Source organism: Muntiacus reevesi, chromosome 6 (genome assembly GCF_963930625.1).
Source record: "Muntiacus reevesi chromosome 6, mMunRee1.1, whole genome shotgun sequence".
In the NCBI taxonomy this organism is placed as follows: Eukaryota; Metazoa; Chordata; class Mammalia; order Artiodactyla; family Cervidae; genus Muntiacus; species Muntiacus reevesi.
Genome location: NC_089254.1, coordinates 56,909,449 through 56,928,072, shown reverse-complemented (window position 1 = coordinate 56,928,072; position 18,624 = coordinate 56,909,449). Strand labels below are relative to the sequence as shown.

Below are 18,624 nucleotides of genomic sequence, written 5' to 3'. Positions count from 1 at the left end.
CCAGGCCATATCTAAGGCCCACCCACTCTGAGTCTCTGAGGTTGGGATCTGAGAAATCTCCATTTTAAAAAGATGCTCCCTGTGATGTTTATGTTCTCTGGTCTGAGAAGTCCATCCTTAACAATCACCTATACATTGAGGTCTCCTGACAATGAAGACAGAAGAAGACAGGACAGTCATCAGGGGACACAAACCAACATGGTTTATCAAAGGCAGAGCTGTCTGTGACTCAGTGGCTTTTGGGCCACAGCCTAGGGTATAAAACCAGCACAAAATACTTGTATTATATATGCGTGTGTGTGTATGACCCAAGTTTTTCAGAAACAACATGGGTGATGTACTCTGGTCTACTCTATTATATTCCAATTTTTAATGTTATGGCAACCAACTAAATTGATTTCACTTCCCACTAACTGGTGGTGTTTGAAAAACTCTATTATAATATCTGTTGTCCTATATTTTTATCACTTAATAATTTTTAAATTTTTTCATGTAATATCCTAAATAGTAGAAGGTCATTCAGTCTTTTCCAATATGCCCCCAAAGTCACAACATTTTAGTTACCTTTAAAAGGTGATTCAAGGTAAAGTGAGACAGTCTTCTGTTTAAGGGAATCAACAACAATGCATTCAACTGCTAGCATCTAACTTTTATTTATTTACAGCCTCTTTATCTCAAAAATAGCACACAGATTATATAAGTATAAAATAAACGAAAAATCTTAAAAAAGTGAAGCAAGAAAAAAAGAAAGACAAAATTGAGTGTTTATGGAATAAATCAAAGGAATAAGTACAAGTAATAAAGACAACATAGGCCAGGAAATCTAGACTACATGTTAACTCTCAGCTTTCCCATCAGTGTGCAGAGGAAAACATGATCAGTTACGAAAATTCCAGGACCCATTTGGGAAGAATAAGCAATTTCTAAGAAGCATTTCCAGGCCTCTGGCTGTCTTCCCTTCAGGCTGGACTGAACACTTGTTGCCTTCCTCCCTCCCTCCTCAGGGTAGAGAGGGCAGTCACAGTGGGACAGACCCTACTAGTGCCTCCACCTTCCACCACCATTTGATTCACAGGGAAACTTAAGATCACTCTAAGGTTTGGGACAAACAAAGCCAGGAGCCATAGGTCACTGATTCTCCCTTTTCTTGGAGCATTCTATATTCACTTCTGTCCCAGAGCTGACCAACTTATTGTGATGAAAACTGTTCACAGAGCCATCCCTTTCCTCCTCACCAAGCCCAGAAGGCTATCAGTTCCATGAGGACAATTTTGGCTCCTAGGCATATCAGTGAGCTCTCCATAAAACTGAGCTGAATACTAAACTTCTCCAGAAATTCCCAAAAGGAAAAGTGATAGAAGCACAAAGATCTGAACTGGCTTCTTGGTTCTATGGTTTATCGCTCCTGAGATATTAGCCAAGCCATCTGACTGCTATGATTCAGTTTCTTATCTGTTAACCAAAGTCAATGCGGTTTCTACCACAGGTTAGTCGTGAGGATGAAATTAACAAACAGATGTAAAGAGGCCAGCCCAGTTTCTGGCACACAGCAGGTGCTCAATAAATGCTACTTTTCCCTTAACAGAAATCTCTAGGATATTAATTGTACTTGCTGCTAGAGCCACTGTAGTATTCACAATCCTTCTCTCACTTCCAAGTTTCCTAGTTAAAATCACCCATGGAGAAAGCAGAGTTCCCAAGAACCACAGAACACTAAATGCCTACATAACGCCACCTTCAAAACGGTTTTTGTCATTGTTTCAATGACTTAAAGCAGGGCTTAGAGGTTATTCTGGGAAAAAAAAAAAATCTGAGAAAGGGAAGCTTGACTAAGTCATTAAGTATCAAATAAATGCTTAAACCAAGCAATAAGGAAGAGAGATAATTAGTAAATTCACTGTTAGAAGGCAAATGCTGTTGCTAAAACAGAACACAGAAGCATATTTGGTCTTTACTCTTGAATGGGCTAAATATCCCCTTGTTAATACTAAAGTAGCAGTTGGTTGCTTTGCAGACTCTGCTTTCATGGATGGTAGAGATGTAAAATTTAGACCAGCATGTTTAGTCTTGAGCAGAGAAAACATCAGCTATGTTTTAATTTCCTTTAAATATAAGTTTTCAGATTAAATAATGTGGTTGACCTACCTTTTCTGTGATATAGAAGTTTGAACTATCAGCATGCTGCAGTGCAAAGTATTCATGGTTTGCAAGGGACCACCTGAAAAATGCAAGCAAAAGCTGATGACAAAAACAAAAAAGGATCATTTTCAAGTTCATATGATAGAGTTAGGTGAACTTAGCACCCTGTGATTGGAGCTGAGCCAGTACCCAAGATACACGCAGTGCAGTTCCTAAAACAAAATGACTTCAGCCCCATTATCATGACCCTGAGACCAAGGTCTTATTCCAAGTCTATTGTTAACCCTTAAAGTATTTTATCACCACAGCTTTGAGGGAGGGCTCATTAAATATAAAGTTCCATTCCTCCCTATGAAGAAGGAGTGAGTTGAGCAGAGAGAGGAAAACAAACAAAACGAATGCAATTTAAATTTTTGATAATTATTACATTTCAGTTGTCTCTGTAGTCTACCATCCCCAATCAGAATGCTTGCTGTAGACTGGAACATTTCAGTTAAGGATTGTTGTTGTTTAGTCACTAAATCATGTCCCACTCTTCCGTGATCCCACAGACTAACTTGCCAGGCTCTTCTGTCCATTTAAGGATCACAGATCTTAAACAAATTCCAGGTAAAATTCTATTCATAGTTCTGCCTTAAAAATTAAAAAAACCTCAGGCAACTTCCATATGTATGGATTGCTAGAGCACCCCAAGAGAAGTAGGAAAGCTATCTTTGTGAAGTTCCATGTGGCAACACAACCACCCACTGACCTATCTTTTAAATTATTTTATCTTCTGCGGGGACCTGAGTGGTCTTCTCATTTTACACCAGATGAAGGGTGCACTTAACTCCGGGAACTTAGACTGCTTCCTGCTGTACAGGATGAATGAACCACATCTTTTCAAAGTAAATAAGATCAATCCCAATGTCCACATATCAGGACTTCTACACTTCCACTCTTTGAGAAACAGAGAGAATGTTTTGGTAGAAAAGACATGGAAATATTACACAGTAATTCTTGCTGTCTTTAGGCAGGTCAAGTAGTGACTTAATGAGTAATGTTTAATAATTGCATAAGAACATTTTATTTGCCTTTCAATATGCTGACTGGAGCTCCCTGGATAAATCCTGAGTAACACTTACCCATCACAGACTTCCTTTATTATTGCAGACAGTGGTTTTTTCTGAAAAATAGAAAAAAAGGAAATACTTTCTGTTAGTTTCATTTCATCATTTTAAGCTCTAAAAAAATAAAAAAGAAGAAGAAGAAGAAGAGGCCTAATAAAGACACTTAAATAAGAACAATTTACATTTGCTATTCTTGGCTGTTGTCAGTGAGTTTGTTTTTCTCAAGGTAATAATCGACCAGCCATCACCACCAACTGCATTAATGATGTATTATCCTTGGGGTCCTTTTTTCTATACTTAGCATGCAAGTTGAACAAAATATACACCATATTTCACTTGAAAGAGGAGAGTGTTAGTCGCTCAGTCATGTCCAACTCTTTTCGATCTCAGAGACTGTAGCCCTCCAGGCTCCTCTGTCCATGGAATTGTCCAGGCAAGAATACTGGAGCAGGTTGCCATTCCCCTCTCCAGAGGATCTTCCTGACCCAGGGATTGAAACCAGGTCTCCTGCATTGCAGGCAGATTCTTTACCATCTGAGCCACCAGGGAAGCCCCAGTATTTAACTTAGCCACATTAAAATCAGGATGAAACATAGTTTTGGTCAAAGATCTCATAGGCAATAACAACCTACAAAGTCAATTGGTCACCAGAATTCCTCAAGAGTAGTACATGGGTAGGGCCACCAGTAGTTTGGCTTTATGCAAACAAGCTTGGATGTAGAGTAATTTTATGAGAACATGAGGCAACTGGAGTATGAAGCATAGTGACATTGTTCGTACAAAGTACACAGAATTCTTCCCACAACTGTGGTCCTGGCAAATGTCAATCAAGCAGCAGCTTGAGTAGGACACACTCGAGTAACGGGACCATGACACCACGTGCTGTGGTGTCAACTGGCGGCTGGCTACAGCTGCACTCTTGGCCTAACAGCCACAGCTGCCCTCTGCCTGCCTCCAGATAGAAAGAATGTAGTGAAGACACACACACAGATCATCTAGAGATGTCGAAACTCTTTCTGCTTTGGATGTAAACAGACCCCAGCTGTCTCCTGGGATGGGCAGGAGTGTGTCTACCAAAGGAACACATCACAGACAAGAAACAAATGGGGAAGAGAAATCAAAGAAACACAACACATGGTCTTGGATTTTCAAATACAACCACAGAATAGCATCGAAAACACTTTCTCCTCCCGTCCCTCTGGGCACTGTGGTATGGCAGAAGAAATTTGAATCAAGCAGAATTAGTTTAAAACCTAGCTGTGTCAAGTTGCCTGCAGTGAGACTGACAACTTCCTTAATTTGCTGAACCACAACTAGCTTATCTGTAAAATGTGCAGAAGACCTACCCACTCCTCAGGGTTGTCGTAAGAATTAAATGAAAATTAAAATAAAGGGCAAAAGACTCAAAAAAGGGTTAGGGCTCCACTTCTTTACTCTCTCGTGTCACTAGAAGAGCTTGATTTCCTCTTTGCATCCTTGCCCTCGGACCCAACGTTGCTAGGTCCCCCTCTTGGCTAATTCCAAGCACTCCGTTCTTCATAGTCCTTTCTAAGGGCTTCAAGGCCCCGATAAAAGCTCCAGTGCTGCCCTCAGTCCCGCCAATGCTCTGCTGCACTCTGGAGCACTAGGGTCTATGACTAAGCCCACCACCATGTTTTCAAAAGAACGTCTGCCTACAACTCTAAATGCAGTGGCCAGGAGAGGGACGGAGAATTGTGGAGGGGTGGAAAGATAGTGCATATTAGCATCTTGAGTTAATCTCTTTTAGACTAAGATTAGAAATGGAGATTGGATTCGACAATGAAGTTACATGTCACACAACTTGAGGCCTTTACAAGAACTTGTCCATTGTCTATGGCTCTGGCTGTGAGTCGAAAAGCAAATGTGCACTCCCAACCAAAAGAGAAAGGAGCTTGAGGGAAAAAAACTCCTTCCATAAGTTGAGAATTTTGCACTTCCAGCTGTCAGAGACCTCTCCAGGCTATTAGTATTTCATGAGGACCTACCAGTCTCCTAGATTAACTGCAGCGGCTCAGATGGTAAAGAATCTGCCTGCAATGCAGGAGACCTGGGTTCAGTCCCTGGGTTGGGAAGATCCCCTGGAGAAGGGAATGGCAACCCACTCCAGTATTCTTACCTGGGAAATCCCATGGACAGAGGAGGAGCCTGGCAGGCTACAGTCCATGAAGTCGCAAAGAGTTGGACACAACTGAGTGACTAACACTTATTTACCTACCAGTCTCCTAACTCCCCCAATCTTCTTACATCCTCAAAACTAAAATATAAATAACAGGGTCAGATTTCAGACTTAAACTATATTGAAAGGACAGATCGAGCCAAGGAAGTATTGCTAATGATGTAGGAAAAGGCATATAAATTACTGCTTTCAGAATGGGAATTCTTAAAGTCTAGGTAATTTAGAGGAATTCCTCAGATTTTAATCCAGGTCTGATTCACAGTTTCAGAGTCAAATTTGAAAAGATAGAAGTGGGCTTCTAGAACCATTATATCTAGAACATTCTGAATTTGGCTATATGAAAGAAGACTGGAAGAACAAAGTTTATAGATTTAACAGAGAAAGATTAGAGAAAAACTTTAAACCCCAGAGGAAAAGGACTCACAGTTAACATAACTGCAGCCTCCCCAGTTAAAATGAATGTTGTGTAAGCTCAGGGCTGGTCCTCCATCCTACACCTGTCCCCTCCCTTCTTTACATGTTCCAATGAAACTCTGAACTCCACCACCCACACCTAATTCCAGTGACTTCACAATTTTCATCTCCCTTAATTCATCCACATTTTTAATGTCATTACTACCTTCTTTTTGAAACCATCTTTCCAGAGTTGTTGTATTTCCTTCCAGCTCCTACCGTTATAAGCAACAATCCTTCGATAAAATCCAAGAGATCCTTCATTATTTGTTTTACTTCTAACTTCAGATTTATGTTCCTATCTCTTCTGTTTTCATTCAACTGGTCAGTTCCTCATTCATTTCAACTGTCCCAGGTCTGTAATCTGATCCCACTCTTAGAAATCTCTGGCAGTTTGTTAGAACCAGCATGTTAACTCTCCTTCAAGCATCTTATTAAATGTACAAACAAAAATCATTACTCTCACCATTCCCTAAACCAATAATAGCATGTCCCCACCCCCAAATTCTCGCCATCTCAGTCATGATTTTTTCTGTCTCACTATGACACCACTACAACCCAGAGCATCATTAACCTTTATTTCTTCACCCTCAGGTCTGATTTGTTACAGGTGGTATTACATCTTCCTCTATGACATTCATATCATTACTTCTCACCTCCTCCAAATTGCTCTTCTAAAATCTTGGCATTCCTCATTCCAACTCCTACCAGATAAATCATACCCCAGTTCTATCACTCTTAATTCTGCTTCCTCAGCCCCAGTGCCTTTCCTGAGGAACAGCCCATCATTAAAAGCATTAACTACTTGCCATAAATTTCCAATCAAACACTCCACTGGCTTATCAAACACAGATTCCTATCTTGCATTAGTTCCTATATTTGAATCACCTACGTCTAGTAGTTCTTTCATGTAGATTTCTAGAGAACTTATCTTTGCCTTCTCTATTCTGTGATATACAGATTTTCACAAGACAGTGAGTCTCATCATTACTTCGTCAAAACCTCTCTCTGCTTTATCCCTTGCAGACCTAACTACCACCCCTGGCTAAGAATTCTCAGGATCCTGGCATCAGATCCTTGTCTTTACATCACCAGTTTCTTCCTTTCTAATCCCTGAATTAACTATAATTAGGTAAAATTAGACTTTCCCCATAAACTTTGCTCATGTTGTTCTTTTGCTGCAATATCCACCATAGATCTTCAATGACCATCACCTGTATTGTAGAAATCTCTTAGCTTGTCATCCAAGGCCTTCCACAATCTGGTCTCAAGCAATCAAACTGTCTACTAATGTTGTACATGTTCCCCATGCTTTTGGATTAGCTAACGATTCATCCAAAAAATCCCACCCTCATACTTTTACTTTATGCCATTTTTTAAATATTATTTTTGGCTGTGCTAGGTCTTCATTGCTGTGAAGGCTTTTCCCTAGTTGCAGCAAGTGGGGGCTACTCTCTAGTTGTGATGTCAGGTTTCTCTCTGTGGTGGCTTCTCTTGTTGCAGAAAAGAGCTCTAAGGCTCATGGGTTTAACAGTTGCTGCTCCCGGGCTCTAGAACATGAGCTTCATAGTTACGGCACATGGGTTTAGTTGCTCCACCGCATGGTGGGATCTTCCTGGATCAGGGATCAAACTCATGTCTCCTGAGTTGGCAGGTAAATTCTTTACCACTGAGCCACCAGGGAAGCCCCAGTGTTCAGGCACCAACGTTGTGCCCGACTCTTTGTGACCCCATGGACTGTGGCATGCCAGGCTCCTCTGAACTTCCACCATCTCTCAGAGTTTGCTCAAATTTATGTCCATTGAGTCAGTGATCTCAAGGTCTGTTGGCCCCTTCTGCTCCTGCCTTCAGTCTTTCCCAGCATCAGGGTCTTTTCCAGTGAGTCGGCTCTTTGCATGAGGTGGCCAAAGTATTGGAGCTTCAGTTTAGCATCAGTCTTTCCAATGAATATTCAGGGTTGATTTCCTCTGGGATTGACTGGTTGGATCTCCTTGCAGTCCAAGGGACTCTCAAAAGTCTTCTCCAACACCACAGTTCAAAAGCATCAATTCTTCAGCACTCAGCTTTCTTTACAGTCCAACTCTCACATCCATTTGTGACTACTGGAAAAACAATAGCTTTGACTAGATGGACCTTTGTTGGCAACAAAGTCCCTCTATACTTAGCACATTAAATGAATCACTCCTAAGGGCCTAGTATATCTGTCTTATTTTCTTGTCCCTTGAAAACAAGATATCTTAATTCATTTTTGTAACCTTCTCCACCCCTCAGTACTAGTTGCACAGTTCACAGATGCTAACAGGATGTAAGAGGAAACTCAATACATTTCTGTTAAATGGAAAATTCACTTTATTTAAAAAAAAAAAAAAAAGAACCAACAGAAAAGCCTTGACTATAAAAGTAAACCATTTCCTAAATGTCCATCAATAGATGAATTGATAAAGATGTGGTACATATATACAATGGAATATTACTTAGCCATAAAAAGAATGAAATTGAGTCATTTGTAGAGATATGGATCAACCTAGAGAGTTTCATACAGAGTGAAGTAAGTCAGAAAAATAAGTACTGTATATTAACACATATATGTGACATCTAGAATAATAGTACATATGAACCTGTTTGCAAGGCAAACATAGAGACACACATGTAGAAAACAAATGTGTGGACACCACAGTGAGGGGAGAAAGGGGGGATGGGATGGCTTAAGAGATTGGGATTGACATATATACTATGACTACTACGGATAAAATAGGTTACAAATGAGAACCTATTTCTAATGGAGAATCTTCATTGGAAGGACTGATGCTGAAACTGAAGCTCCAATACTGTGGCCACCTGATGTGAAGAACTGACTCATTGGAAAAGACCCCGTTGCTGGGAAAGACTGAAGGCAGGAGGAGAAGGGAGTGACAGAGGATGAGATGCTATTCAACTGGATAGCATCACCGACTCAATGGACACGAGTTTGAGGAAACTCCAGGAGATAGTGCAGTCAGAGGAGCTTGGCCTGCTACAGTCCATAGGGTTTCGAAGAGTTGGACAGGACTGAAGCAGCTTAGCACACACACACACACACACACACACACACACACACACGTGTGTGCATATAGCTGATTCACTCTGCTGTACAGCAGAAACTAACACAACATTTTAAAGCAACTATATACTCCAATAAAAAATAAGAAAAAATGATCAATGAATATTAAAAAGCAAAGCAAAAGAAAACAAACAACCAACAACATCAAAGTAAACCATTTCAAAGTACAGCCTGGATTAATCAGCACAAATCACACTTCCTACCATGTAAACCACTGCGGGGTGGCGATAAGCAGCTGCTTAAACATGTGAAGGTTGTCACCACTCCCCACACAGACCACTCTTGTGATTCACAGCTTGGGTGAGCATTGAGCCAGCCAGCTGATGAGGAGTATAACTCAACAGGTGATAAAACAGATACCAATCAAATGATCGTCACCATCCTTTAGCAAGGCCACACAGGTGAGCAGGAACTATTGCTGTAAATAGGGATGGAACGAGATACTCCCAAATACACTATTTTGGTAGCAGTGCTTTGCTCACTTTTTATATAAAACCAATTTGGCATGAGCTCCTTGCCTGACTTAAATTCTAAAGTTTGGCTCTATGTTTTAGTTAATATTTGTTCAGGTTACATAAGATATTTTTATGATAATACAAGTTTCACCTGAGGAAAAGAAAGCTTCCAAGACATGCTTGGAAATTCACTAAAACTTGGGAGTAGGGTGACAAGCACACTGCCTTGGGAGTTTTCTGTGGACCCACGTAATATTTGCCTTTCATCTCATTGAGAGAAAAGCCCAGAAGTAAAGAAAATTTGATCTAAAAGGATAAAAACTGGTTATTCTCTCTTTGAGTCCATAAACCATAAAGGAACTAAAATAAATTCTATACTCTATAGGAATATATCTCCACGTAAAATATCGAGGCAAAATTATTTTAATTGCCTGAGCATGTTTTTGTAACTTAACAAAAATCATAACTAAATCCCTTAAGCTTTTTGTTTTGAAGGTCAAATCGGCCTTCTCAGACTCAGTAATGAACTAAGATGGAAAGAATAGAAATGTTTTTAATGATAACCCAGAGGGTTAGTCAGTTACCAGATTTCCAAGTGCAGGTGACTGGGGATTAAATAGACTCTACTTGCTTCCTTTAGCAATGGTGAAGTCAGCATTCACTACATGAAAGTATTTCTTCTCTTTATACTAATTTGAGAAAATTTCAAGAATGACACAAATGTTTTTATTCATCAAACAAAGTATGCATTTCCAAATGAATTTTATTGGCAAAGTACCATGTGCCAACAATTATATTCATGCAGTAAATAAGATCTTTGTTGCTGGGTATGTTTTTTTAAATTTATCCCTCCCTTTTAAACTCTTACTCTCCAAAAGAATTCCTTTATTCAACTTAATTTATCATACACTACATCCAGAAAGCAAATTTCCAATACAAAAAGACTTTTATTTACTTTTCATAAAATCACCTAGATTCCTGAGAATGGTCAAATTCACTAGTAATTAGCTTGTGATCTCTATCTCTGCCTCTGTCCTCACATGGTGTTCTCTCCTCTTCTTACAAGGATGTAGGGCCCACTCTAAATCCAGGGCGATTCCATCACAAGATACACAATTATATATGTAAAACCCTTTTTTCAAATAAGGGCATCTTTTCATATTCCAGGTGTTATAATTTGGATAGCTTTGGGGTCACTGTTAAAACTCTTGCAACTGGGTAAGAAAAAAAAATTATTTATTAAAGGATTAGAGAGAAAAGAGAATGCACCCTTTTCTCCCTAATCCTTAAAGTGGGTGTTGGTCCTTCACTTCTCTTCCTAAACTCTCTCTTGCTTTGAATGAAATGCCATTATCCTAAATCCCTGAATCCATGCCTCCCACTATGACCCCTCTTCTAAGGTCTGATCCTGCATTCCAAACAACCCCTGATCCACGTGGACGTCCTGCCACCTCTTCAAGATTAGCACTGCATGCTCTTCCTCACTAAACCAGATCCTCCTCCTGTCTCATTTTTATCTCAAACAAAACAAAACAAAAATATATATATACACATATATATGTATGTATATCTGACTCTCCCCACCCACGCTCATGGTTCCTTCAGACATGAGGGGACCCCCAGCAGAAACATCCTTGGGAACCCCCAGTTGTTTATATCCGAGGCTGCGGAGTCCAGCCTGCCTTGAGGCACGTTCCCCGGACAGAGCCCAGCTGTCGTCCCTCGTCAGGTCCCTCGCTGATGGGGGCAGTTCCCATTCAACCACCTGTTCCTGCCCGCCGGCAGGGCACCTGGCCGGGGGATGCCATGCGACCCAAATGCTCACCTCGGAGCTCGCACGTCCCCTCTGCCCACACTGCTGCCTTGACACTGGCCTGTGGGGGCTGGGGTCTCCCTCATCTGAAGTGATACACACTTGTCGGCAGCTATAAACTGTGGGCTGCCGTTCCTACCTCTGACATCCACTCCTCAGGCCCATGTCTGTCCTAAAAAGAGCATCGCATCAGAAAGAAAGCTTGGCTTCTTTGAAACCTTATTTATTTCAAATGTTTTTAAAGATACGGGGTGGGGATATGCTTATGAGATAGCAGTAGGGACACCAGAAAAGCTCTCAGAACGCTGAATTTTTTATCAACAACTTGCTTTTCTATACCTTACCCCAACTATGAGCACTGGAATAACTTTAGAAAATGATTTCCTGGGGTAGAACCCCAACTTCTGAAGCCCCTGGTTTTGTAGCTTTAGGCTTACTACTTCTGCTCTCAGTTTCCAATTTCTTTTCTGAAAATAAAAGTAGCACCTCACACATTGTAGGGTAGTGAAGACTAATTGAGAGGATGTTATATCAAACCCTCAAAACTGCACCGGTACACAGCCAGGCACTGGATACATGTTACCTCTGAATAGGTTCTTTCATTCCATGTATCCAGCTTGGACACTTTGCAGGTACTTTCTTTAAATGTTGGTTAAGAACATTAAATACATGAATGAATGAATATCCAGTTCTTCTTCCTCCTTCCTGGAGTGACTCCAGTCCCCAGTGCTGCCTTTGGCACTCATCTCATCCTGTTCTTTACTCTTCAATGCATTTTTGTTTCCTCTGCCAACCAGATTATACACATTTGGAGGGAGACACTGCCTCTGAGGCTCACCTCTGTCACCTCCCAAGCAAATGGCTGCTAGGCTACAAGGCGTGCAATTAATGAACATTTTTTTTTATGAAAAACACATCTTTTTTCAGACTTTCAGCTTCTTTCCCTTGCTTCTGCTCTCTTCCAACTGCCTCTGAAGCTCAGGCACCAGCTAAAGATGGAAGACAGCAAGCGAAAGACAGGAGCAGTCTCCCATCACCACCGCGTAGCCACTCTGCCAGAGGGCCATTGTCAGACAGCCCTGTAATTGCAAAAGCATTTTCCACCAAGACTGAAAGTTTTCGGTCCCAGACTATTATAAAGACTTTCTCCAGTGCTTTAAAAGAATGTGACAGATGCTTTGTTTTGACACTTTGAGGTGGTACAGCACAGCACTTGGGATTTTTACTTTCTTTTACAGATGGAAATTCATTGAACATATTCTGCCCAGCATTATGAGTAATGTTGGTTCAGAAAGAAAAGAAATCCAGCTCCTAAATGTCAGGACACCTCTGAGAAGGGATATATGCCTGTTGACTAAGACGTAGCCTACAATGTGATTTGGAGAAACTTTCAGGTGCAATAAATAACCCATCTAGTTCCTGGAGGTGCCTCCTGACACCATGTCAAAAACACCAGTCATTTTTATAACAGCCTTATTCTTCCTCCAATGAGCCTGGTGACTGCCCTCCATGCTTCCAACCATATACCTTTACTATAGAGGAATCAGATGTCTCTGAGAGGTGTGTATGAATATTCTGTTTTCCTAATAGCTGCTTAAATAACCTGAAAGTTAATGACAAAACCACACTTCCCTGAGGCAAATTTATTAATAGTTGGTTCTTGGAAAGCAAACATTTTGACAACAATTCCAATGGGAATCACTGACATAAGATTCCAGTGACTGTTAGAGATGACAAAGGCAGGGGGTGTGGGGGAAAGGACTCACAACTCCATCTCCAAAGCAGTAAAAACTATGTATCCCATTAATTTTAAAAATAGAAAGATGATATGCTGTGACACCTTTTCTCAACAGATGATTTGTTTCAAAAATAGTTTACTAAAAATGACTTGTTTCAAGCTTTATGAATCTAATTAAATATTAGATTCAGCAAGACCAAGTGTAATCTTTGCATCATAAAAATCACTGGACTATGTAAATGAGCAGACACAAAAAATAATTAGTGCTCTCATTAGTAATGAGTTAAAGAGGAGGAGAAGGTCCTCTTTCTCTTTCAGGTTCTCTGATATACTTCTGCTGAGCAGAAACTGTGTTCCCCTTCAATTTGAAGCAATTTTAGAAAATGACAAAAATGTAGAGATGAACAATGCAAAAATAAAACCCTATTCACATCAATTATCTATTCTGAGTCTTCTTCCTTCTTCTTGACAATTTTACATTGTCCTAATACCAATGTTGCTACGGATATAATTTTTTTCCAAATTTCAATATCTCAGGCAGCAAAAACAACAACTTTGCCAACTACTATATCCTTCTCTACTTTTCTTAATATCTGTCTTTTCCAAGAAGTACTCCCATATAATTCCAGCCTGTCTGGTGGGCCATTTCATTCCACCACACCTTGAGTCAGTTCAGTTCAGTTCAGTCACTCAGTCGTGTCCAACTCTTTGGGAACCCATGAACTGCAGCATGCCAGGCTTCCCTGTCCATCACCAACTCCCAGAACTTGCTCAAACTCAGTGATGCCATCCAACCAGCTCATCCTCTGTTGTCCCCTTCTATTTTGCATTCAATCTTTCCCAGCATCAGGGTCTTTTCAAATGAGTCAGTTCTTCGAATCAGGTGGCCAAAGTATTGGAGTTTCAGCTTCAACATTAGTCTTTCTAATGAATATTCAGGACTGATTTCCTTTAGGATGGACTGGTTGGATCTCCTTGCAGTCCAAGGGACTCAAAAGCATTTTCTTCAACACCACAGTTCAAAAGCATCAATTCTTCAGCGCTCAGCTTTCTTTATAGTCCAACTCTCACATCCATCCATATATGACTATTGGAAAAACCATAGCTTTGACTAGATGGACTTTTGTTAGCAACGTAGTATCTCTGCTTTTTAATAGGCTGTCTAGGTTGGTCATAACTTTTCTTCCAAGGAGCAAGCATCTTTTAATTTCATGGCTGCAGCCACCATCTGCAGTTATTTTGGAGCCCCCCAAAATAAACTCTGTCATTGTTTCCACTGTTTCCCCATCTATTTGCCATGCAGTGATGGGACCAAATGCCATGATTTTAGTTTTATGAATGTTGAGTTTTAAGCCAACTTTTTCACTCTCCTCTTTCACTTTCATCAAGAGACTCTTTAGTTCTTCTTCAGTTTCTGGCATAAGGGTGGTGTCATCTGCATACCTGAGGTTACTGATATTTCTCCATCAATCTTTTTTTTTTTTCTCTCCATCAATCTTGATTCCAACTTGTGCTTCATCCAGCCCCACATTTCGCATGATGTACTCTGCATGTAAGTTAAATAAGCAGGGTGACAATACACAGCCTTGACACAGTCCTTTCCGATTTGGAACCAGTCTGTTGTTCCATGTCCAGTTCTAAATGTTGCTTTTTATGAATTTCTCAGGAGGCAGATCAGGTGGTCTGGTATTCCCATCTCTTGAAGAATTCTCCACAGTTTGTAGTGATCCACACAGTCAAAGGCTTTGGCATAGTCAATAAAGCAGAAGTGAATGCTTTTCTGGAACTCTCTTTTTCAATGATCCAAGCGATGTTGGCAATTTGATCTCTTTGAACCAGAGATCAAATTGCCTTGAGTGAAGTGTTCTCTTTTATATGGAAATGAGTGAGTGATTCACTCTGTGACTCAATTCAGGTCCTAAGGTCTGCCTACCTTCTCTTCTATGAAACAGTCTACTTATTTGTGTTAAGCTCATATGTGGAAGGTTAATCCTATTTATGTGCATGGTCTGAAAGTATTGATAAAAAGTCAGACAAGCCTGATAGAATAAACAGAAATGACTGCTGACTCTGATGGATAAGATAATAGCAGGCCAGATGGACAGATACAAAAAAGCCAGATAAGCTCTGGAGGCAAAAAAGGGTTCAAGTTCAATTTAAACACAGGATTATGAATGTGTATCAACTGCGAAGAAACTGACATTGGACGTAAGACAGCTGTCAAAAGAATTCTAAGTCGTGGCAAAGAGAGTTTTAAGAAGTAAGTTTACCTTTTTCTAACTTTTTAGTTCCCCGTCTTCTACTTCTCATCTCTATGTGCCATGTAGTTGGTTTACTGTTTGTGAGAGTGGATGCACTAGCACCACTTCACCCTTCTTTTTGAAAAAATTTATTTATTTGGTTGCATTGTGTCTTAGTTGTGACGCACGGGCTTAGTTGCCCCACAGCACCTGGGATCTTAGTTCCCTGACCAGGGATCAAACCAGCGTTCCTTGCATTGGCATGTAGATTCTTAACCGCCAGGGAAGCCCCCCATCCTTCTTCAGTGGTGATGGATGTGCTGAGAAACATGCCAGCAAGTAGTGGAGAAACATGGGCTTCTAAGTCTCAATATACGTCCCATTAGTGTGACCATGGCTACCTGAGGCTAAGCCACAGCCCGGAAGGACAATAAAACAGGCTATTCTGGAAGGGTCTGAAATAGGCAAACGAATGACTACATCAAGAACTTTTAAAATTGCCCTACCTTTGATATATCATTAACCCAGACTTTCATTGTCTATCATCATTTGGTCAGCCCTTCTGATAATAATGATAATAGCAATAGCTACCATTTACTAAGTGACTACCATATCCCCCCTGCAAGAGGATGTTACTGAGCCTACATTACAAATGAGAAAACTGTATGAGGATCTCAAGATGTTAAGTAGCTTGCTCACTTGTCTCACTTCTCTTTGTCTCCTCTGTCACTATCCTGTGCTGTCCTAAGTCACTTCAGTCATGCCTGACTCTGTGCATCACTATGGACTGTAGCGCACCAGACTCCTCTGTCCATGGGATTCTCCAGGCAAGAATACTGAAGTGGGTTGCCATTCCCTTCTCCAGGTCACTATCCTAGGCCATGACATAATTATTTCTCACTTGGGCTACTGCAACTAATTACTGTCTAACTAATCTCTCTTACTTAAGTTTATTTCTCACAAAACGGTTCTTAAATTTTGACCCTCTAAAAATGCAAACCACACCATGTGCAGTGAAACCTGCTGCTTAGAAACATTCCCTCTTTTTTATGACTCTTGGACAGAGTATTGAGTCCATACAGTTCCTCATGACACACCCTCTATCCATCCAGCAGGCCAAATCCAGAGCCCCATGTGGAATTCCTTTCAACTCCAAAGAAGGAAGGTATTAGGCAGGATCTCAAATATTACCTCTCCACCCTTTCTTCCATTCTCGTTCTTTATTAGTAGAATTGCCAATTAGACACAGGATGGGACTTCTTAACCTGTCCTTTCAAGATAACTTCACATTTGTACTTTTTGTTCCTTTATCTTTTGGAATATATTCTGGATGTATTCCTTATTTCCAACTTCCAAGTTACTGATTCTCTCTTTAGCCAAGCCCACCATAGAATAACTCTATGTGTTTTACTGCTTTTTTCCTGTTGTAGAGTTTTTCTTACATTTTATTTATTACTTTTACGTTTCTGAGATTTTCAATTGCTTCTTTCTCAAATTTATTTATTCTCAATTTATGTCTACCTATTTGATGTGCATAATTTCCTGTTTGTGAAGATACTATTCTCTCTCTTTTAAAGTTCTTCCTTTGAGGCCCATGACATACTTATTTTTAAGCCCTCCCTTGAGCACTACGCTCCTCTACATTTACCAGATGGAACAGAGTCACCTGGAGCAGCAGCAGCCTATGTCATAAAGAGGGAGCAGATGCAAGTTTTCTGAGGTAACTGACTATACAGAAAAGCTGAGGGAAAGAGAAGAATCTAGGAAGACATGTAGTTTCAGCTTTAGCAAACTGGGTATATGTTCATATGTCACTGAGAAAAGAAAATATTAAGGAAAGTAAAACTGCACAGGTTTGGGGGTGGAAGGAACAATGAGGATGGATTTTGACTATGTTGAGTTTGAGGCGCAAGGGGCATCTAGATGGTCAAAACAAGTAACAGGCAGTTGTTCCTATGGGTCAGGAGGTCAAGAATGATGTGACAGTGGAAATTATGAGCATCTTATGGTGATAAGGCTGAATGCAAATAGATCGCCACAAACTTGTTCCGGTGTAATGACCCATCTATAATCATTCTGAAAATTGATATAGCTTATCTCAAAGTCATTTGGCTATCTTTTGATTATGGAATGCTTTGATGGAAGGATAAAAACAGATCTTCATGAAGTCAATTCATAACAGATCTTCATGAAGTCAATTCATAAGATAAAACAATATATTTAGAATGCGTGGTGGGGACAAGGGGAGGGATACTCTTCTCACAGGACCACTCCTTTCATCAGTTCAGTTCAGTCGCTCAGTCATGTTCGACTCTCTGCAACCCCGTGAATCACAGCACGCCAGGCCTCCCTGTCCATCACTAACTCCTGGAGTCTACCCAAACCCATGTCCATCAAATCGGTGATGCCATCCAGCCATCTCATCCTCTGTCATCCTCTTCTCCTCCTGCCCACAATCCTTCCCAGCATCAGGGTCTTTTCCAATGAATCAACTCTTCACATGAGGTGGCCAAAGTTTTGGAGTTTCAGGTACTGTCCTAGGCATTGGGACCACACTTGGCTTGTGCAGAGCATCACATAATGAATAAGTGAAGCCATATGGACTGTTACAACTGCATATAACAAGGGCCTTCATCTGATCTGAGAAATCAGATGACTTTTAAGGAGTTTACATTTCATCTGGGATCAAGAGGGAATGGGAGTTAGAAGAGCAGAGAAATGAAGGGATGGTAACTTCCAGCTAAAAGAAAAATCACATTTGTAAAGGCTCTGAGAAGTGTGCAGTTATGAGAGAACAAAAAAATTCAGTTATAGTCAGAACCAAGATAGGACTTTGGTGGAAGCTGCAATAACTCTAAGCAAAGCTGGTGAGGAGGGCAAAGGCTGGGAATAGCAGGCTGGGAGTAACCACAGCCAGGACATCTGGATTTTATTCTAAGTGCAGTGGGAAAGCAATGAAGGTTGCTAGGCTTGGGAGAATGCATTAGAGGGGAAGTAAGAGTGGTGAGCAGGAGGCCAGCCGAGGAGGCAAGTGGAGGCAAGCGAGAGCAGTGAGGATGGACAAAAGGTAGACAGAATTAAAAACTATTGAGGAGGTAAATTCCACAGGATTTGCTATTTGAGAGACTTGAGGAGTTGCAGGGGAGGTGGTCCAGCACCATGGTGGTCACTGACTCCAAGGACTCATGAGTACGTCTGATGGAAATTCTAGAAAAAAACAAACCAGAAAAGCACATATTTTTTCCCCTGAGGCTGCTCTCATTCCTGAGACGTTCTGGGCACCCTGCACAGGTCTACACATCCCTAGAGACAAAGTGCAAGCTGCCTTTCTCTAGAACAAAGCACCTTTTTATGAGAACCCAGAGTCCTGCTTAATGCTG

The 18,624-nt window shown here is 40.7% G+C and overlaps 1 protein-coding gene across 2 annotated transcripts in view; it reads right to left on the bottom strand.

Annotated features, from left to right (window-relative positions):
- The window catches only part of ELMO1 (engulfment and cell motility 1), a 556,385-nt gene that overhangs the window by 421,041 nt on the left and 116,720 nt on the right, over window positions 1-18,624 (bottom strand). For both annotated transcript variants that reach the window (XM_065939966.1, XM_065939964.1), the window contains exons 3-4: window positions 3,264-3,304; window positions 2,146-2,218 (exon numbers count right to left, since the gene is read on the bottom strand). In XM_065939966.1, the coding sequence (XP_065796038.1) occupies window positions 2,146-2,218; window positions 3,264-3,304 (114 nt within the window). The remainder of the gene's footprint in view (window positions 1-2,145; window positions 2,219-3,263; window positions 3,305-18,624) is intronic.